At 39.4% G+C, this 22,806-nt stretch overlaps 1 protein-coding gene across 1 annotated transcript in view; it reads left to right on the top strand.

Annotated features, from left to right (window-relative positions):
- The window catches only part of elp4 (elongator acetyltransferase complex subunit 4), a 78,790-nt gene that overhangs the window by 33,248 nt on the left and 22,736 nt on the right, over positions 1–22,806 (top strand). The window contains exons 8-9 of the mRNA XM_042341585.1: positions 10,278–10,386; positions 11,412–11,518. Coding sequence (XP_042197519.1) covers positions 10,278–10,386; positions 11,412–11,518 — 216 coding nt within the window. The remainder of the gene's footprint in view (positions 1–10,277; positions 10,387–11,411; positions 11,519–22,806) is intronic.

Below are 22,806 nucleotides of genomic sequence, written 5' to 3'. Positions count from 1 at the left end.
GTGAAACACTATTGAAAGCATGGTTTTGTGTTGACTGTTGATTCTGTGACGTTAAAATAATAATAATAATAATCCTTGCATTTGATACAGTGGGAGAGACAATCTAGCCGATGGAGAGGGCAGTGCAGGAATTGAAAGATATGTCTGGTTTGCCAGCTAAGCAATGTCCAGAAGAGAGCAACAAAACATGACGGCGTGAGAGAAATGGATATACCGTTTCTGCTTGAAGTATAATGCAGTTTTTCTCTGATTGGACTTTGGAAGGAGGAAAATAGTCGTCCTCGTCTTCTAGGTAATTTAGCTTTTCCCAAAACAGGAATGCATTGTGACAGATGCAACGTAACTTACGGAGTGGATTCCATTCAAGGTGGATCATACCCATCTGGTATAAATGAAGTCTCTGGGATGTTGAAGGTGGCTGGACAGAGACGGAGAGGCAGACTTGGGTGCTCTCCTCCCTAGTCTATTTTATTTAGTTTCTTTCTGCCTTCCAGAAACACTATTTATGCTTTTTAACTGAAATCTCCCATACTCCCATAACAACGAGGTTTATCTATTTCAAGAATGAAAGATGAGCACTGATTATGTGAACCTCTACTAGACCTTCACTGCTGCAAACAAATATTAATCGTGCCTGACTCTGAATCTCCAATGATTCCAGTAATGCATTAAACGTCTTATTTTACCTTCCNAAAAAAGACACATAAAGATGCAAATGCAGTCTTCTGACCAAAAGCAGATTTTCATAACTTTGAATGTCAGACTGACTTTACAGAAGAAAGAAATCTTCTGACGTAGTGAATAGTGAAAAGTCAACTGACGTGCTACCATATGTGTTTACTGTTCTTCAAAACTGTTTTAAAAACAATTACAATTGCATCAGATTCTTGTCATTGTGAAAGTTACCTGTAAAGGATAAAGATCTCTGAAGCTTTTTACAAAGCACCAGCTGCCACAAGTACTGACATTATGTTCAAACCAGTTCATCCTCTCATCTGAATTTAAAGATTAAACTTCACTCATTGACTTTACCATGTGCATTACCTGATGTAATCTGAATTTGGACAGCGCATAAAAATGAGAAAACATTTGCAATTTGTTGTAGCTTTATTTGGATCTGGTGACATTGCGCAAATCATCTGTTGCATTTTCTCTCAGGTTTTCTTAGCTTAAAAATATAGCAATGACCTCAACATAAAGGAATAGAATGATTGTAAGGATTGAACTGGATCTTGGAGGAGCAACAAAGCAGTTACATGTAACTGGTTCATACTTCCGATTAATATTGTGGAATATTGATCACATTGACAGAGCTATCTGTATTGAGTTCTCTTACGTGTATTAAGATCCCAAGAAGGTTTAGGATGTTTTTAGTATTCTTAATTAGCAAGGACCAATGCTAACAGTATTGTGTTTATTGTGAGAGGCACCTGCTAGTATCCTAGAAATTAGGCAGATGTGTAGTTCTTTGTACTTGGTGCAACTGTGCAATACTCAAATGCTGATTCATTCAGTAGCTCATAACATGCCTTACATTTCCTGTCGAAACACTATAAACATTGCAAATTCACATTTTCAGTAAGCATAGAGTAAGTCCATCTAAACACATCTAATATATAAATGGGAGCTGACAAAGAAGAAAAATAGGAGCATGGTAAATTAAAAGGCTTATGTATGATGCAAATTACCTATAATTAATGGAGACAAAAGTAGAGACAAAGGACAATTAGCTAAACCTTGACGTGTCAAGTCAACTGTGTAACAAGAAAATGGTTAGGATATGGAAAGTTCAATACCGTAGCTCCAAATATGTGCTGAGTAAGCCCTGAACCTGAGGATTTAAGCAGGTCACCAAGCCACAAATAGCTGAGTTAGGTCACTGCTTCAAGTCAGGTGACAATCCAGTCAATTCAATTTGCAGTATATTCTGTGAAGTGCTTTGAGACGTCTCAACGACATGATAAGACGCTATATCAAGTGCAAGGATTATTATAATCTAGGATAGAACTTATATGATTGATTAAAGTTCTGTGTTTATATGGGCTAAGTGTCCTTTTACGTTATATTTTGTCACAAGTTGTCTTAGCTCACACTGTGATTAATAATAACGGATAGTTTATCTACCTGAGTTAAGTACTCAGACTTTGTGAACATGATTTCTTGTTAAATGTCATAAAAAATACCGTATAATGAAACCTGATGACAGGCATGGTTAAGCATGATGTCTGTTTAGTTGGGCTAACCGTTCCTTTCCCCTTGCTTTGAACTAATTGAAGGTGTCAGCATTTCATATATCATACATAAAATTCAGGAAGTCTGCTTCTCCAAAAAATGGCATTTTATTAGCAAGTAGTCCTTTAAATTCTAGGGCCTTGGGCTAAATCCAACATAGACAGACTGAAAAACTGTTGTCTCTAGAAAAGGAGTCAGTGGATAGACTCAATCCGGTTCTCACTGGACAGTGATCCACAGCATAAGAGTGGCCTGTATTTGGCACCAACTCGGCAATCTTTCTCTGAGACGCTGTGAAGATGGAGAATGGAATGTGCGGTGAATAAAAAAGTATCAGTAGGTGCCATAGATGTTGTTTAGTCCTTTCAATTCAGATGGAGTGTTCAAGCAACATGGAGGGGAATCTGTCCATTGCACCTGATGCATGCTATATCCAACCTTGTTGGGTTTGATATATCTTCACCACATGCCAAAAGGAAAAGAATATTTTGTCCCCAGGCATTTAATTGCATCCACACTGATATGTAATTAGAACATGCAAAAACGTGTGTGTGTGAGAGTGGCTGTGTATGTTGGAGGGCCAGGAAAGCATATATATCAACCTTTATGGCTCTTTAATATTTATTCTAATGCTCCAGTCTTAGTAAAGATTTTTTTTGGTTTGTGTTATTAAATAAGGTGTTTCAAGCGCTTCTCAGATTAACATAGGAGTCACTTAATATTCAGTTGCTACTGCTTTCTGAGCAGCAGTCTCTGCACTAATCCCAGGATGCCGAACTGTTTTGGTTCACATGGGGTTTTATAGAAAATCAGAGCAAGTACTCCAATGTTCGTTATGAAGGGAAAAGCCATTCTGGACGTCTGCCAAGCAAATATTGTCAACATTTAATGAGTTCTTTAAGAAGTTTTATTTTTTTCTGCAAATTATCTAGCTTTTTTTGGGGGGGGTGGCGGAGAGACGAGAGTTCAAAGTGTTGTGATGGCGACTATTGCCAAAGCCGGTGAAGAACAGATGTCTTGGCTACTTTGGAAAAAAAAGCTGTAACTAATCAAGAAGCTCCAAGGGTGAACAGCCAAGAAAACATACCAAGCCAAAAAAACAAACATCCCTCTTGTTAGCTTATTGTTTGAAGAAAATAGTCTTGGGTTTATCTTTTGCCCACAAAATACAGTCAATCCACTTTACAATGTGTTCAGTGGGGCTTTGAGACATCTCAACTACATGATAAGATGCTATATCAAATGCAAGGATGATTATTATCTTTCTTCACTAACTTTGAGTTTACTACACATCAAAGGGCCATAAGTACAGACTCGCCCATAAGTTTAATTTGGTCAGTAATTCTGTGCACAATTTTTTCAAAATTCGCTGCCATTTGCAGTGTGCTTGAAATTTGGACATCATGTGCCATTAAGCAAAGTGGGCACTTTTTAAATCCCAGTAGAAGTATAAGCATTCATATGTGCTTTCAATAAAATCTCTTTTTTTTTTAAAAATTGTTTTCAGAATTCATTGACTTTTCAGTGGAAACGCGTGGTTGGCATAAATCTGACATCCGAATTGTGCTGGTTTCACAGGTCCGACTGTTTTGATAACCTTTCCGTAACAATAAGTGTTGAACAGCGCAGTCGTAAATCAACTACATGGAAAAAATGGTTGAAACTTCTGTCTTGTTAAATCCTGAACTGCAGAGTGAGCTGTCGTTAAGTAGAGTGAAGCTGGCGAAGGTTTCCCAACAGCCAGTGCTACTCAGTTCCCAGAGTCCCTGCTGTGCAGTTGTTACACTGTCCAAGAAGCCTGTTCAAGAGTTCCTGAGAGCATGTGTAAAGCCCTCCATGTTCATAGTTAATTGGATAGGATGGCAAGATGAGAGGACAGCTGAACATGTGGGCCTCTCTGTCTCGAGCTCTGGTGGACTTTTAGTTTAATAATAGCAGCTGTTCACATTGTTGAACAACTTTGTTTTCCGCAGTTTCACAAATGATGAAAGGGAGAAAGATTCCTCAGAAATGTGCCTTTTTATAGGAAAGGAGATGGCACCCCGCTGGCATTTGCTGCCACTGCTTCAACCCGAGTCACATGCTATTTATCCCTCCAATCCTCAAAGTTAATGTGGAACCTCCTTAGCGTACGTCTAAGATAAGTAGGACACAGTTTTATTTTCCCTTGTGGTGCCTACGATACAAAAAATAACAAGTAGCGAAAGAGCATTCACTGTCAACACTATTTGTCACGGGAAATGACTTGACTATGAATAGTAAAGTAAGTCAGTTAGAATAAGTATCCCCTTTTCAACGGATGCTTTCCATTTATTGCCGGTTGCAAGCTTACAGAGTAATGTGTGGTGCGCGACACAGAGGTGTCGTGTAATAAGCATAAGAGACGCTTTTGAGTGAAGTATTTATTCTATACCCATGTTATTTCTGAAACCTGATGGGCAGGGATGGAAATAACATTGTGGGCTTTGAAACAAAATATTTTCTCCAGTGTTGCTTGCTTTCTGATCGTCAACAAAGCTGTTCAGTTGATTTCAGCTTTTGATCTGCGCAGGCTTACAAGGCTTGTTCGATTGCTCTGTAAAGATATTTGGGAGACCTTTACAGTCCAATATAAAATAAATGTGTTTTCTTTTAATCAGAAGGTTTCTACTGTGTCTGTTTTGACATGTGTTCTGTTGATTCTTTGAAGCTAGAATAACATTTTGCACATGAATAAATCGGATTGTCTTATGTTTACGCAGGGAATATTGCAAGCTAAAAAATAGGCTGTGGCTCTACGTTTTTGTCCGGTTTCGGCTTACCATGTTCACTGTTGCAAATGCATTCCACGCCATTCTTTTAAGTCAGTCCGTACGGAGAATCAAAATGACCTACATGCATTACTAAATGTAGCTTTCCCAAGCAAAACTAAAACTGTATCACGCAGCACCACCTTTGATTCTCTGGATACACAGGTAAAAGGGCGATGAATAAAAGATGTCTGGGAACTAGTCCTGGTGCTGCTTGGTACACAGCTGAATGGTGTAAATCCAGGTTAGTCACGTTTCAGTGTGGGAATAGTCATCTGTTCGGACATATGGAATCTTTGGCTTCTCAGCTACATAGGCTGCAGATTGCCCATGTCCTGGCCATTGGTACAACTGTTCTACACACAAAGAGGGCAAGTCCAGAGGTTTTTCTGGCATTTAGAAAAAATAAAAGGATTTAAAGCCGATTTTAAACACCACTGAATTATCACTCAGAAATAACTGTTTTTTAACAGATGAACGGTTGTGCACTGTACATTGTGTAGGTAGGTAGGCATCTTCGAGGCAGTATTGGAGTCGAATGCACAAGAATTTCTAACAGGGTTTCTTAATAAGGAATCGGAATGATGTTTGCTTCCAGTAACTTGACGTATGTCAGGTTGACCTGCAAGCGATGCTCCTGCAGCAGATTGCATCAAAGGGGCATTCCTGGGAGCAGATATGACCTACTTCCCAGTGCCTTATTTTGAAATTGCCACATATTAGATCCCATTTTATATATATATATATCTTTCAGAAAAAGATGTTTATTAACTGCAGCATTATCTGTGATTAATAGCAAAAAGGTGATCGCATCGGCTGAAGATTGATGTTGCCTTTTCTGCTTCTTTTATCATAAGCCATTGATTATTTGTGTACAGTATTTCATCCGCAATTTTTAACGTTCAAACCTTAGTATTTTCACTGTAAAACAAATTCTCAGCTTGTGATTTATTTCTCATTGCTTCTTTTGTGCATTGTAAGGCAGAAAATTGCCTCGGAACCATTTCCCCTCCTCGTCTCGAAAAGATGAAAGGAAAATAAAAGCTCTTATCCACAAATGCACCACTTTGTATTAATATTTAATTAGCAGGCAAATTGTAGTGTGTGGCTGAAAGCTTCAGAAGACTTGTTAGTGCCACAACTGACCTAAAAGTTTAATAATAACTCACTTTATAGAGCAAATGGCAGTTCAACATAGGGGAACACTGCGAGCCAATTCCTTTGAGATGAGAATGCAAACCAAATGGCAAGCGAGAGTTCCTGGGATGGAACCTTCTGGAAAGCAAGGAGCTGGAGTAACTCTGAAGCCAGGCTTTATCTGAAAACAGTGGGGAAAAAGCTGATCCCTCCTGCTCTGGGAGATGCTGGTTTAAGGCCAAAATCTCTGAAACAGAAGTGCAGATAGATGCTGTAACAGAAGGCACCAGTCGTCCTAATAACCTGGCAAGCAAAGTAGGGGCAAAAAAAAAAAAATCATCTTCTCGAGAAGAGTTGAAGAAAAGCTTGATAGTGACTGTAATTAAGAACATTCACTTGTATTTTTCTCACGTCCAATATGCTCTTTGTATCCATCAAAACGGAGAAAACTTTTATTACTGTCACATCCGTGTATTATTAGTTTTCGCATTCCGCTGATTTAGATGTCTTAATTATCATGCTCATCACTGAATTGGTATAAATCGTGCGGATAATAACATATTACATAAAGGATTCCAGTGCCGAGATGAAATAGCTTATTTAGAAAGTAGTGAATCAGCAACATGGTGGTGTCGATGCCCTTTTTAAACTTAATTAATAGCGAGTTCATCATTTCACATCACGTTGATAATTAGTCCCTGGAAGCAGAACACTGACTTCAGTGAGAGGCTGATTGAAGGACGGGAGTGGATGTTTACATTTGTCGGAAGGATTGCGAAGCCTGAAGGAACGATTCAAGCAATCTAAGGCAGAAGGGGACGGGGAGGAATCTTGTCAATTATTTAAAATTCCAGGGAACATGATTATAAAAAATGTATATGAAAAAAGCCAGACAGCTGAAATTCTAACTGGTGTCAGTCTGGCCAGCAGAGGGAGCGGTTTTCTGTGGACCATTACTTTCTCATCATTCTTCCCACCTGCCCCCTCTCCCAGTCAGTCTTCCATCTGGACTAAGGTCTGCTTGTCTGTATCTGATGACAGGCTATAATTTTTCTCCCATCAATGTGCGGACACTTGGTGCAGGATTAGTGTAAGCTCATTTAGAAGTTTCAGTATCTGAAACCAGCTCCATCATTGCAGGAGTCATCTGTTTCTCTCGCTCTCGCTCTCTCCCTCCCTCCCCCCCCCCCCCACACCCCCCAACATACACACATACATTGTTAATCCCTTGCTTATGTTTCTTTGCAGACACTAAGGTGAATATTCCCTTTCGAAAGTTTCCATCGCTTCATCGCAACATCCAGATTTACAGATTTTTTTAAAAGAAAAATTAATTTGGCTGTTTGCTTACCAATATCTCATTTGAATCTAATTATGTGCAGATCAGGCTGTTCCTGTTTCTATTTTGTTTAGGGGTTAAGTTGTGCCCTTCACTTTGGTACGTTATTGATAGAAGTTCTCAGTCTATTGCCTGGAGTCCTGGTGACAAAGGGAATTGATAACATTAAAGTAAAAGCACAATCATTTTCCCAGTCTGTTAGGTTAACTGATTTTGTGGAGTTTTGACAATATTGTACAGGAAACATCAGAGCAGCTTTTACATGACCCAAGTACAGACTGGCAATGAACCAAATAGCTTGCCATTCGCTTTAATTATATTTAGGTTAATGATGCTGTGGTAAGAGTTATGAGAACGTAATTGATTCAGTTGGTGGGTACTGATGTCATCAGCCCAGGGAATGAATTGCTGCCTTTTAATTCCACCTCCCCGCCCCCCCAACATCTTTCATTTAATAACGCGTTTTAAATATATTTGCCAACGCTTAAACAAAAAATAATCAGTGACTCCTGTTGTTGTGATTGCGCTGATCCCTTATGAGGAGCAAGTTGAGGGTGGTTGAAGGCACTGCCACTTGAACGCTCCTGAATCTGTAGATCACAGTAGTGTCCACAAACAGGAGACCAGTGTAAGTGCCACAGATTGATCTAATGGGGATTTGTTTACATTGGGTTCTGCTATGCAGGAATTTCTATCCCGATTCCTTAATAAGGAAACCGAAGTGTGTGATACCTACTCGCTGGAACTCCACTCCAACATGACACACAGAGCGGAGTTCCTGTGGATCAGAGTCGTGTACTTCTGTATTGCCAGAAGGAGTCCCCACTGGGATTCTTTATTAAACAATTCTGCTAGGCACTTGTCAGACCCCATTGTATGGTGATTGAGTGAGTGAATATGCAAGCAAATTTTATATGGACTTTTTCCATTGAATAAACAGACGTACCATAACATTTTCTGCCAACATTCATGTTTTCAGTGCTTTGTGCTGCACCCTGTATATTGTCACTCGATTGTTTACTGTTCCTTCACTCGACAGCATCAGCACACAATAGAAAAGAGAAATACAACACCAAACATCTTTTCTAACACTGGCTCTCTTTCGCAGTTTTTAAAACAACAGCAGCAGCCGTCACCGTCATTTACGCAGAGATTAAAATAATCGAGAGACTCAAAGTTCTCTGATTTGTAGCATGTATTGTCTGATTAATTTCTTTGTCAATTCTTCTTTCACATGATAACATAGAACAAGGAGTAATAGATCAATGCACGGAAAAGTCAAAGAACCTTCATTGGTGCAAGTATAGCAGGCTTCCTCATAGGGGACTGGTGGAATAAGTGCACATTTTAAAAATATTGCAAATTGATCATTGTTAATTGAAAGTATGCAGTCAATTCACTTTCTGTGAAGCCCTTTGAGACATCTCAACGACGTGATAAAGAGCTATATCAAATGCAGAGATTATTATTTATTGTAGTGTGTACAAATGCAGACCCAACTGTGACATCTCCCATAAAACAAGAGGCTTTCCAAGGGTTCAGAGTATAATGTAGATGAATAACGATTTACAATATAAAAGATTTTCATTTAAGACCAATTTTATTCCCTCCCTACGTCTCCTGAAGGCATTGAACTCCAATTCCTTCCATCTCCAGTCCTTAGCTCAAGTGCCCATTATTCATGTGTGACAGGGATTGTCCCCAGGCTTTTCAACCATGGGGGGAAATCGGAACCGAGCCAATCTCAATGTCCACATACGCACACCTCCAGCAGGGGTCACTGGATTGAAATCTGGAGCAGGCACCCTGGCTGACTTTCCTCCTCGGGTGTTGAGGTCAACTGTAACACTTCAGGTGCCACCTGAAATCAACACAGTCTAGGACTCTCACCTGGGATCTTACGAGTGTATTGTATAAGGTTTTTGATCGTGAATACGGTCACCTCTCCCCTGGCTCAGGTTCAGACTCCGCCACTGTAAAGCTCTCCGGGACGCTATCTCGCATGAAGGGCACTATATAAATGTAAGTTGTTAATGTTGTTGAAGGTTTCGCTACTCACTGGATAACCTCACTGAGCCAATTAACTCGTCCATAGCCATTCTTAACGTGTAATGATTATGAATTTTGTTGAATAGAAAATTTCAAATCTGAAAAATTGATGGTGCACACGAGGCTTTATCCAACTGTTTTTATTTTATTATGCACACGTTTATAAACCATGGAGCTAAGACTCAAAACTCCTTGCTAAAATTAATTCAGAGAACTCTTTTGATTTATAATTTTACGATTAAGGGATTTGAAACTTTTAGGAGTTGTTCCAAGTTAATTCCAAGTGTTTAGTTTATATTTATCGCATTAGAGATGTGCGTGAAAATATTCCACTGCGTGCAGAACTGCCACTCTGTAAAAAAAATCACAATGTGAAAAATGAACATTAACCAGATGCTTTCTAATGCTTATTATGATTATTAATACTGTCGGGAGGTGCTTCAATGAAAAATGCACAGCGTAATATCCAAGTATTTCCTTGGATTATGCTGTCTGTGATGAAATTTGAACACGTTCCCCACCATAATGTGACCTGTTAATCATTGAAACACATTTTTCCGATACATTTTCCTGAACACAGGCATGGAACTTTGATTTTTACATTTCTGTTGTTTGAACTTTCCGTGGGACTTAGATTCTTTTTACACAATGATGTACCGTTTGAGAGTTTTTTTTCAAATGTTTCTTTTTATCCGTAATTAACATTTTCAAGCAATTTTCATGTCTTACAGAACAAGGTAATTATGGGCCGTGTAAGGAAGCTATCCGATACAGTGGTGGGTCTTGAATCATTTAACAGTTCGGAGAGGGAAACCAATCCACTCTACAAGGACTATCACGGTGAGTCTCGAGCAAAACAGAGTAAGAATTTAGCAATTCGCTCTCTAATTGGCCTGTCTGGCATAAGGTAATAATTGATTTCATTTCAGAATCTGTTTTGAATGTCTCCCAAGATAGCTGTCCGTCGGTCAGCCTGCTTATCTCTTCCTGTGCATTAGGGCCTGTGAAAATAACATGGTAACTCCTCGCAAGTTGTCAAGCCACATTACCAAGACAGTGCTCAATCAGATGTGCATCATTGTGGGCAGGCTTTTGGGAATACACATGCAGAGGAAGCCAGGCGGCCACTCGGCCAGTGAACTTACCAATTCCCTTAACCATGACTAGACTGCACCAACCCAGCCAATGTTCTTGTCACAAAAGATCAGCTTAGATTTGAGCTTGGAGCTAAGAGCAGACCTCACATGTGTACATCAGTGAGAACAGTCATAAACCAGCTTCATTTATAAATATTCATTTGCTTTACACACCCATTTTTACGCCTATTTGGAAGTTTTTTAAAAAAATTGTAAGAGGCGTGTTGAGAATTTTTCTTTTTTGTGTAACGACTGAAGCCGCGAGTCAGTTGAAAGGTTTTTTTTATAAAAAATTTCTCAATCGAGGTTTCTAACCCATAAGCCATGTTTTGGTGGCTGCTTACTGGTGCATTTAATAAAATAAAGATCGTTCAGCAGTGCTTTGGGCAGGCAGGCAAGGTGATAGCCCCATTTGCTTACTGTAAATACAAGGGAAAATATCACAAATGGGCCTCAGCTTTGACAAGCCTCGGAAGCCTCTTTGTTTACATCTCCACATCGGCACCTAAGCGTAATTAGTTTTCACTTGGACAAGGATTTTTGTTTATCTTATTCTGCCTGATTACTTGAGCGTAATCGTGCTATTTGCTTCATTGCTTCTGGTGGCAATCCCTGCTTTAAACGAGGACAGTGAGGAATGTAAATGTGGAGAGTTCTGCTGTCAGCTTGTTTAATTTATGCAGCCTTTGGCATGGCGTTTTTTTTTAACTTCATTTTTCATCCTCAAAGGTTTGCTCCACATACGGCAACTTCCTCGTCTTAATAGTTTAATCTGCGATGCGCCCGATACAAAGGATCTCGCTTTCAAATTGAAACGAAAACTGTTCACTATCGAGGTAGGAAACATGGAGGTGGGAGGGTTGGCATTTTTATTTACTTCCTTCCGCCTCTAACGTTATGTAAATAGTAACCTGATAAGATTGAAGGCACTCGCCATGATACTTCCTGAGTGCACTGTGTTTATATTACATTTGTATGTGCAATAGGTTATTTTCACATAAGCTATCACCTTCACATTTTAGTCTGTGAGGGAACAAATGATTGTCCTGCAGTACGAGCAATTGACATGGTGGGCAGGGGGTGGGGGTGGGGAGAGAAGCATCCGTGTTAGAATTTGTGAGCCTAATATTTGGTCTCAGCTATCCAGAGGAGTATGTGGTAGGTGAGCAACATTGCAAACTGTTCATCTTCTTTCAGATTAATACAGGGAAAGCTAGTTCAGGTTGCTTTAGTTCCATGTGCATCATTTGCAGATCTGAATGGAAAAAATGTTTTAAAAAAAGGAAAAAACTGACAATCTTTAAACTTTTGTTTTTGTCTCACTGTGTTGGTCAATCTCCTCAAACTGATTCTTCAGAAACTATCTTAAAACAAAATGATTGCGTCCAATTGAAAATCTGTTTAGTTTACTGCTGCATTTCTAGCAGTTAATGCTATCGCTACCACCATTGTTTTCCTCGTGTTAAGAAAAACCTTACTGACTTTATTGTTCTTGGAATTGTAAAGGGGTTTCAAAAGCTGCTTTAAATATACTACTGAATGTAAACATTTTCAGTGACCTGAAGCATTGTGTTTCTAATCCTGGTGTGTTGGAACTGAATTGAATTCATTCCTTTTTTTCCACTGATAATAGAAAATGAGCACAACTGTTAACCAATTAAGGCTGAAGTATTAATTAACTAAGCATGAAAAGGTGAACGCATATTTGAGGAGTGGCTTTTTGTGATGTGATAATTATTTCTTCTTCCAGTCCTTGTGTGAGTGTCTTCGCTTAGAGATAAAATAAGTGGGCAGCACTGACAAACCATATTATTTAATCTCCTGTCAAGTGGAAAGCATTTAAGCAGGCCACTTGTCTTTGCTATTTCATCTTCTGAAAGAGAAAAGGCACAAGTAAATTAGCATATTTTGCCTTATTCACTAGCTGCTGGTCAATTTGGGTTGGCATCGCTTTGGTGTTTGGTACTTCACCCTAAAGTGACCACTGTGGCCCTTTCCTGACCCTCTGCCCTCTAAGCTGGCCACTTGATAAGGCAACTGTTGTGTCCACCTCCCTTTCTTCAGCTAGTTGCTCTTCCTCTGTCCCCTCGCCTCCCCATCTTGAAAACCCATGAATCATTAAAGACCCTATCCAGTGACAAATTAAGATGCCCTCCTCCTAATTAATGGCCATCAGTGCTTTCGGCATTTAATCACTTTGAGACCAGTTAATAGTTAATCAGGCGGCCAATTGTTGGATTGGGTCATCTTCAGAGCAGTGTTGTATATGTCAAGCTTGGGTTTCTTCCCTGTAATACCCACTTAGCACTACATGTAGAAGTTGTAAAATCAGGAAGGCTGCTTGGAAAGACCCTTTGATTCTTTGCTATAAAGCACAGTTGTAATTGGAAGCAATTTTCTGCAAAAGGCGACTCAAAACAAACATCAATGTAACACTCACTGATGAGAAATAAGCTCCATTTCCCCCCACCCTATATTTGTTATTTCATTGTATTTATTCAGCGGTAACACAAACAAATGAGTTAGATAAAACTAGCATCTGGTTCCTTTTTGGGGGTCAGTTTTCTTCATTTGACAGTGGCAGAGCACAATGCTAAGCAGTGGGGAGATGACCATAGGCATGGTCGAAGAGGAAAGTCTTCAGATACAACCTGAAGATGGGGAAGGATTTATATATATATATAGTATATCATATAACCTCCATCAGTGTTCACCCCCAGCAGGGCTCACTGGATAGCCATCAGGGCAAAAACCTAGTGATTTTTTTCCCTCCCAAACCAAGGGCCCTGAGGCCAATTGTAGCACCACCATCACAGCCTATAACCAACAAACGTAAAGGCTAATGTTTACTGGAAAGGCAAAGGTGTTTTTTCTGAATTCACGTTGCTGGAAGGAGTTCAGCAAAACGGCCCCAAAAATATTGTCAACAGAACAGGAGCCGCATTGATGGTCCCTGCCACCTTTACATCGATGGCACAATCCTGTTCTCATCCTGTCGATGTATACGGTACAAGTGTGTGTGTTACGATACAAGTAGCAACTCCTGGAAGCCTTATTCCAAGGCTAGACAAGATCCAAGATAGCACTGGACAGTGCTGAGCACTTGAGGTCACACCCTAATAGGTATTTGTTATCGAACCCTAAAATGATGGTATCTTTCTTTGCACCATTTTTTTATTGTAAAATGAAATGCTATTTATTGACTCAAGAGCCAACATTGTGCTGAAACAAGAGCGTAGAATGTACACAAGATAACGTGTGCAGAGATGTCAGTTTGTATTTACAGATCTGTACATTACCTCTTTCTGCACATTCCACCACATGCACAGCAGACCCCTTACCAAGAGGCCCATTTATTAGACTAATGAGGTCATGTTATATAATTTTATAAGACAGCCATGAAATCCAGTTTATTTACACTCGTTTCAATTTCAGAGCCGTGTTCCGATAGACACAAGAGTATGTTAAGCGATTATACTAGTCTTGTATTGGCCTGATAGTGGAGTTGCTGGAACTTTGTTAAAAGGAAGTATGCAAATGTAAAACCAAACATTCTTAAATGAACGGAGAATTGAAACGCCACACACAAAAAAAAACAAAAAAAAATCAGCCTGTCTAATCCTATTTCTTTCCACTTTGGAATCTTAATTAGGAGGAGATAAAAACCATCATTTGACTAAATTATTGTCTTGAATCTGTAGCAAAAGGTATAATCCACAATTGGGCCAATTAGTGCACCCTGCAGTTAACCATGCTGAGGCAGGCAATGTGATTAGAACTGACACCAGCCGAGTTCTCACTGCTGCTTTGCCAGGTATGATGGTCAGACTTCAAAGGGCTTGAAGCATCAGCAGGGCAAGGTTTGGAGGCCAACTTTTGGCCCGGCCGCTAATCTCTCTGCTAAACTGCAATGGCCCTCGCACAAAACGAGCTTACACGACACAATCATGTGGTATTAAAGTTTCAGTTGAGTTATGCCAATTGCCTTTGATTTTCTGATGATTGACCAAAAGATGCCTACGCAGCCAGACACATACTGAAACTTTCCTGATTAGGTAAGACGAACAAGTCCGCTTTAAAACATTTCTGCAAAAAAAATGGGGTTTTTTTTCAAAAAAAAGTGGGCCAAGAAGACAGATTCTTGCTTCACGTTTGCGGCGAGATCATCCAAATGTAACATATTTGCGGTATTTCTGCAATTATCTGCAGATGTTATTGGAACACCTTTCTGTGGAACTGCTGATTTGATTGCATAAGCGTTCATTTCTTCTTTTCCATTTTGTTTCCTGTTTGGTTGATGCCTTCTAAGTAACGTCATAATGTTTCCATTTTAAGAACAGCCTAAAGCCGCACTAGTTCTGTTGTGAGTGAAAGAAACTGCCATCTCGTTGACTTTCCCTTAGGCTGCTACAGGCTTGCTTAACTTGTGCTTCTATTTTACATATTTCAGCTGAGTTTAGACAGGTCAGAACATAGAGTCTCAAGACACAGCTTGACAAGATAGTCACCATCACGTTCATACTAGATTAAACTCTCTATGAATTCATCATAACCGGACCAAGTCTTAAAGGAGGTACAGCACTGCAACTGAAAAGGGTGAATGGATATGAAATGGGGGAGGGGAGGGGTGGTGGTGGGGCGTGTGTGCAAAGTTTTGTTGTGACTCGTAACTCTTAACTAAGTTTCCACACAACAGTCATTGGATTTGGAGTTGATCACCTGAGATGGTGTGTTTCCTCAAGTTGTTTTGCCAGAGGCTTTCACATCACCTTTCCTAACACCAGGGAGAGTGAGTTTAAGTCCAAGTGATATAATGCCAACAGGCACGACACACGCACAGACACACACAGACACACACAGACACACACACACACAGACACACACAGACACAAAGAGGCGCACAATTTTGGAATAATGCTTGGTAACCTTTCGCTGGAGTGAAAGACCTTGGTTTTCAAAGGCTTGCAATGGGCTGGCTCTGTTTTCCTTCAAACCCCCACCCCCGCAATTAGTATTTTAAGCAAATGCTGCGTGCAAGTGTGTGCTTGAACTTTTGAGTACAAAATTATAAAATAATCAACGCTTGAGCAAGTCATTTGCGTCATATCAAGTAAACCCTGGAGAATTTGGAAATTTAGTGCAGGTTGCCTATGCCACACCTTGGCAGCTACACACACAAAATCAGCTGCATTTACATCAGCCTGTGATGAGGATAATACAGTTAAAGATAGTCAAAGAAGCATCTTCCAAACTCCACCTTCCATAATAAGGTGGGTCTTTCCATAACCTGACAATACTATTTGAGTCCAATGTAACTGCCTTTTTTTTATACTCATTTCTCCAGCTGTTATCTTGATGTTTCATTGCCTATCTTTCTGTTCTATCCTACTCTTTGCAAATCTGCAATGGCCCTTGTGTCAGCTACTTGGTGCCAATGCCTGCACATTCCTGCTGCTATTGTGTCATCACAGCAACAGCTCTTGTGGCTCAAGCGAATATTTCATCATTGTTTTACACATAACTCTGTGGTCTGCCATTATGAGGAATATTTGGAGTCATCCCCATCAGTAAGAAAGCGTTTAGGTCAAGCAGATTAATACTTTTTCATTTTAAAATGTTGGGATTTGTTTCCTTTCACCGCATCCTGAATTGGCATTTAGAGGAATAATTTCTAATATTATTTGCAACAAATTGAACTCGTGCGTATGTTATTTATCAAAAAAGGCACAATTTTAGTTACAACTGCGACACAGATTGCACTTGGCAAATTAAAAATAAAAGTTCAATGAATATGGAAAAGCTTCAATACAAGGCCATGGGAGATTACGTTTTGCTGATGTTTTCAAGTAAATTGGAAGTCCGTTAACCAGACCATAAGTACATCATTGCAGCCTGGGCAGTAGGTGAAGCAAAGCAAAATGAACACAATTAAAGGTCTCGACTGAACATGGGGTGGCTTCAGTCACTCGCATAACTGTGTTAGAGGTCAATGCTATGGCTTGAAATGCAGTGGCATTTACTAGCCAATAAACACAAGGGTCATCACCCTTCGATATTTGCCATGCCAAATCCTGTGGAGAATTTGGGAAGCATTGTTTTTTGATTACTAGTGTAATATGTCAAATTGTAAGGCTGTTTGGAACAGGTATGGCCAGGCTGGTGAGGCCGCTTGGTAATGAAGCACAGTTTATAGACAGCAGTAAAGATTTATCATCAGTACGTTAATATTTGGAAATACGAATAGAAAATGGCTTGAAGAAAGGTTTCTTTTTCAGTACTTTTTCATGAATGATATGCAGTATGGTTTTAACAAAGTAGATAAGTTCAGATCCATTGGGAGCTCACTCTGCAGGTCCCAGTTACACATTTGTTTCTCCCTCTCTCCATCATTCCAGCATGTATCTCTGGACCTGCATTTAATTCCAAATGAATGTCTATAAAAAGTAGTTGCATTCAGTGTATCATTTCTGGGCTCTACTGATAGCTCAATGGATGAGATACCATATCATAGCATGATACTGAGCCATAAACTAAAGAAGGAATTGGGTTTAATTTTAGGTGCTAAGTTTTCAGCCAAGACAGTGGTATAGTTAGCCTCATTATCCCAAGACTAGGAAATCTGCAGCTACATACAGACCAGAGCGCTGTGGGTTCAATTCCCAGTCCTGCTCTGTTTCCATCCGAGGAGATGTTCTTTAAAATACATAGTAGTTTGGAAATAGTCGGAAGTGTGTGACGAAGGGAAAGGAGAAGATAAATCTTTGTAACTTTCCCATCATAAAGAAGAGCTTCTAGTCTAGTGAAAAAGAGTGTCCATTATAATGGTTTCTTCAAAGAAATTCTAACACATTTTTGAAGAGATCTCCCTTTAGTTCTTCATCCTAAACAGTGAAGAGAAGGTGCTGAAGTTTTTGTACATTACGCAATGTACATAAGCTGTGCCCAAGCCATGAGCTAATTGCACCAGCAGCAGCTCTCAGACTGCCTAGCAAACCGGTCACACATAATAGTGTAGTTTGTTTGCACAAAGTTGAATGGCCTAAATGCCCCCTGTGCTTGGGACAGCACAACACAAATCTCTCTGGGTTCCCAGTGCTGATCATTCCCTGTAGTTTATGTAAAGATATAGGCATAAAGCCAGGACAGTATCGAGCTTGACTGTAATATTCCCCTTACCCCCCCTCCCCGGACAGCAGCCTTCTGACATTCACTGTTCAGCCTCACACTTGAAGAATGGTCCTTTTTCAATGAACAGCCAGTGGAGTGCCTCAGTATGAGTTTACAGTGTTTAGGAGAGGAGGAAAGAGAAAAGAAAATTGACAGGAAAATAAATTTTACAACTCTTTGTGATGGAGGGTGACACAGGGATGTGGAAATAGACAGGTTAGCTACTGTCACCTCAGTTTACTGATCGTGAAGTCATGACTTCATGCAGCGTTAGTGCTTGTTGTAACATTGATATCCAAAGAGGTGCAGCGATATACACCGGGAAAGGAAGCATTGCGTGTGGGTGGGCTGTGTCACATATCGTCATTACCAGTTCAGTTCATTAATTCTGNTTTTTTGAGAACCGTATTTATTATTGCTTTGTAAAAAGTCAAGAGTCTCTTCATTCACAGAACGAGAACAAGCTTGTAGTGGCCGGTCACATCTTTTAGGCCCGAGCACCTTATTGAAGATTCTGCGCACAAGGAAAATGCCTGGCTTGCTCTCTCGTATCATGATTAGCAAGAGCTCAGTCCTTTGCAGATGATTACAAACAAGTGCAATTACTGCAGGGCTGTTTTAATTATCTGGGCTGGGCCAGGCTGAAACATGGGGAATGTTCATCCATTCTGCTGCAGCCCAATAGCCACAGGCTATCTCTGCTTGTCTGTGTTTGCATCTGCACAAAAACTATGGCTAGAAATAACTTTCCCACAGCTTAAACCTAAACATTTTGAACTAGATTTATGTTTCCAGGCCGCTGCAAATAAAAATTAAAATACGCGGAAAAATATCAGCACACCCTACACATTTATTTTTACTTATTTGTTTTTAAAAAAGAGTGTAGCTGGAAATTTTTAATACCAGGCGGGTATTTAGATATTAACGCTGCCAAAAAAATAAAGGTTTTGTTGTGAAAGTAGTTCCCGCCTTCTGTTTTGTTGGAGATTTCATGCTCCCCTTGTAAACAGTAGATGATTTAAAACCTGTTTCTAAGATAAACTTTCCCATTGTCATTAATGAGGATGGGTAATACTGAGTGACAAGTGCATTTGGAATAGCACAGAAAGAGCTGCAAGGTTTGTCAAAGCATTTTGCTTCAGGCATTGGACTTAAGGCCTTTCGTGCTTTTGTTAATTTGTAATGTGCGGTTTTCAGAAAGCTGCATACAAGGAAAGCGAACAATTAAATCAGTAGATACATCTTTAATCTTTTAGCAGAAATATGGTGTTGAAAGAGATAAATAGATTTGTCAGCAACTTTATGAAAAGGAGTGGGTTTTTTTTTTTGCTTTTTTTGTAAAAAAAAACAAATTGCCAAAATGGCACAGGCTTTATATTTTGCATTCACCCTGGCTCCTGTTGTACCTCTGGGATGGAGATGAAAAGAAATAGGACACTAATGCATTTAATTTACATTCACTCTAAAATCGCATTTCTCTTCAGAGAGAGAGGGGCCTTTAAAATTTAATAAGCCAAAGTATTCAACATTTATGATTTTTTTTCCCTGTGTTTGAAACATTTCCAAACAACAACATGCCTATCAATTTCCATTTTAAACATGCAATTGGTCACTTTTTCGGCTTGATTCAACCTCGCCTGGCTAGCAACCAAATTGTGTCTCCGTATGGCTTCTTGACACTAATAATGACTGAGTTTCTGTTCGTTTGCGTGCAAGATTTCCCAAGCGGCGGTTTGGGGCTGGGATAAACTATCTATCATGATTGCATACAACTAATCTGCTTCATCCAAACCACCCAATGATTGAAATTGCATTTGACAATTCACCTCTCCTTGGCGTGCCTGTGGAGCACATAGCTCTAGACCATCCCCGGAAGGACATCGCAACTACTCCATATGCTGGGATCGTTTTATTTTTATCAGGAGACCTTTAGTCAGCAGAGGCAGAGAGGAGAAGGGTAAAATAGCAGTCCCATTTGTAGTACACTATGTAATTTTTTTTACTCACCCACACGTCAGCATGAAATGGTATGAATAAATTCTGAAAGGAATTTAAGATTACTAAATAAAAATCTTTCAAGAGGTGTCAAAAATCACCCAAAATTAGTTTTAGCCTATTAAACCTTTCATGTCCTATATCAGTCGATGAAGTACTGTCTTGGGTTTTGTAGCAACGCTTGGGTTTTAAAAGCTTGCAAAATAAATATTTAGGAAAGTGCCAAAAAAAATTCATTCAGGTCTGTTGATCGTAACTTGAACCCCTGTATGCTCAAAGCGCTTTTTAATGTTTTCATAGACATATTTTCTAATGAAGGAGATGTAACGAGTAAAAACCTGCCAACGTCAAACAGAAATCCTCTCAGCCTACATCGTGCGCCAGCATTTCAGCTCATTTCCACACATTGACATTATTTAATTTACATGTATATTAGATTTCTTGCACATAACAGTATGTACACATAATAATAATCATTTCATTTGATACAACGCCTTATCATGTCTTTGAGACGTCTCAAAGCACTTCACAGAATATACTCTAAAGTGCATTGACTGTGTATTTTTGGGACGAAACTCGGCAGCCAATTGCACACAGCAGCGTCCCCAAAAACAATTGTGGATTGAGTGGCCAATTTTTTTTTAGTGGGAAGGGATTATTACCCCGGGAGAGAGATCCAACTAACATCGGGTTCCAACTCACTGTTAGCTAAACAGTTTTTTTTTAGTATGTTTTTTCTTGTATGTTTTGGGTTTAAGTGGCTTTTTTTTTAGTGTTATGTCAAAAATAAAGTTTTCATTCAAAACGTTCACTAATGTACACCGCGCCACTAAAAGGATGTAGCACATATTAAAACACCTTAGGCTTGTTACGTGTTTTCAGGGCAGGTTGACTGACACTTGTTGAGACAAAAAAGTAACAACAACCTGGTTTCTTTTATTGCTCTGTTCACACTGTGAGTGCGTGGGTGATTATAGAGGCATAATACCAGCAATTTGGTTCCTCTTGGGCATTCAGCTCATTCTGTATTACACTCGATCATTCATCTGGATTATTTTTTTCAGAAAAGCTAATTTTACACTACGTGCAAGCCGTAGAAATTATTTCAATGTTGGTGCAGAATTTAAGCCAATTTATTTTCTAATCGAACAATACTGAACAACTAATAGATTGGAAAATTACCAGTTAAATCTTACACGGCAAGCTGCAGTCTGCTGTAGGTATAATATGAGGGAAGTGTAGTTACTTATTTAAGTGTGCGTGATCGCATTTCTGAACCATCCCTTAGAGAAGTGTAATTTAGATGTTTAATGGTAAATCACAGAAACTCAACCATTTTTTGCAGCGAACGCTTGATATCTAAATGCAAACACAGTCACATCTCACAGGATAGACACCACTTGAACACAAGAAACCTTCAAAATGGCAGCTGCGAATACCATTCCGAGAAAGTCTGCCAACTTTTTCACTGTTTATCATTTAATATACCAACATTGCTCTGATGTATATATATTTAAATGTAAGATAACAGTCCTGTTTCAATTTAAAATATGGTAATTGGTTGTTCGAGTGACCTTACATTAATTGTGTAGCCACTTTTTTATGTCTGTCATTGTTCAGTATGTTTGGCTTGTTCCCTTAGTGGAATATATCCACGGCTAACATGGTCTGGGTGTCAGGCGCTGACTGCAATGCCAAAATAGGATTCACTCAGGCTTCTTTGCACTTACCTGGGTGAGAATTGAAGTTACTGGGTATCTGAGCATTTTGCTGGGGGGTTGTTTAATTCAGTGAGTGTGTAAAATATTATTAGGTTAGGTATGGTTCACATCATCAACAGAAATAGGTGTCTGTTTCTTGCAAAGCAGCCTTCACCCCATGATCCATTGGACCATGAGATTCTCTGTATTTTCAAGCTAAGTTAGTTGGAGCGGAGATTGATGTATCTGGGAAAGTTTTTTTTTTGCAGTGGGCTTGACCTCCAAAGTCTGAGCCGAGCATTTATTTATAACACACTTTCTCAATTGTACCTTTGCAGAAATCAAAGTAAACTCCATTGTACTTCAGAATAATATCTAGTATATTTTACCTCAACATCAATATCTTTTTTATTCTGTGTTAACACTTCAGCCTTAGGTCTGTGTTTTTGGGTGTGGGGTGAGGGCAGAGGAAGAGAGGAATACAATACCTCTTTCACTCTGGGATAGAAGTCAAAAAAGGCAGGTGGAGTGCCGTGTGTTGAGAATTACACTTGTTGATTGTACAGTCCAGGATATCAATTCCACCAGGATCCACAAAGCACCGAGCATGTTCTTCTCTATACCAACAGTTAGTTATACAATGGGAAATTACATTGATTTCTAAATTCCTGAGGATTAATAATAATAGTAATAAGGATTAATAATCCCTCAAGAAAACAAAACAATAATAAATCGTTCATTTTCAATCCATGACTGCCTATGGGGCACTGCTGTGTGCAATTTGCTGCCGCATTTCACCCACAAATATATACAGTCAATTCACTTTGCAGTCTATTCTGTGAAGCGCTTTGAGACGTCTAGAAGATGTGAAAAGCGCTCTATCAGGTGCAAGGATTATTATTATTATATTATTATTTTGTGGTATTTAAGGTCATGCATTGCTTTCCTTACTTGCCTTCCTTGGTTGAAGTGCTTGAGAAACCACCACATTATTGACACTGGTGACAGTTAGGAAAGTAAGTGAAGCTCAGGCAGTGGTTGTTGATCAGACGTACCTCCAGAAATAATATTTCAATCACTTGCTTCAGCTCCACAAAGCGTAAATTGGTGGAACTCTCCGTCTTTGCTTCTTCCTACAACTGTCAAGATTTTACAGGTGTCACCTAACTACTGCTTCTTGATTTATCTCATTTTCTTTCTTTATGCTTTGCATCCTTGATGGTGACCTGCTCAACGGTCCTTAGACCTTCACCTAGGTTCTC

The sequence above is a fragment of the Callorhinchus milii genome, unplaced genomic scaffold (genome assembly GCF_018977255.1).
Source record: "Callorhinchus milii isolate IMCB2004 unplaced genomic scaffold, IMCB_Cmil_1.0 Scaffold17, whole genome shotgun sequence".
Lineage (NCBI taxonomy): Eukaryota > Metazoa > Chordata > Chondrichthyes > Chimaeriformes > Callorhinchidae > Callorhinchus > Callorhinchus milii.
This window is presented reverse-complemented; position numbering and strand designations above follow the sequence as displayed.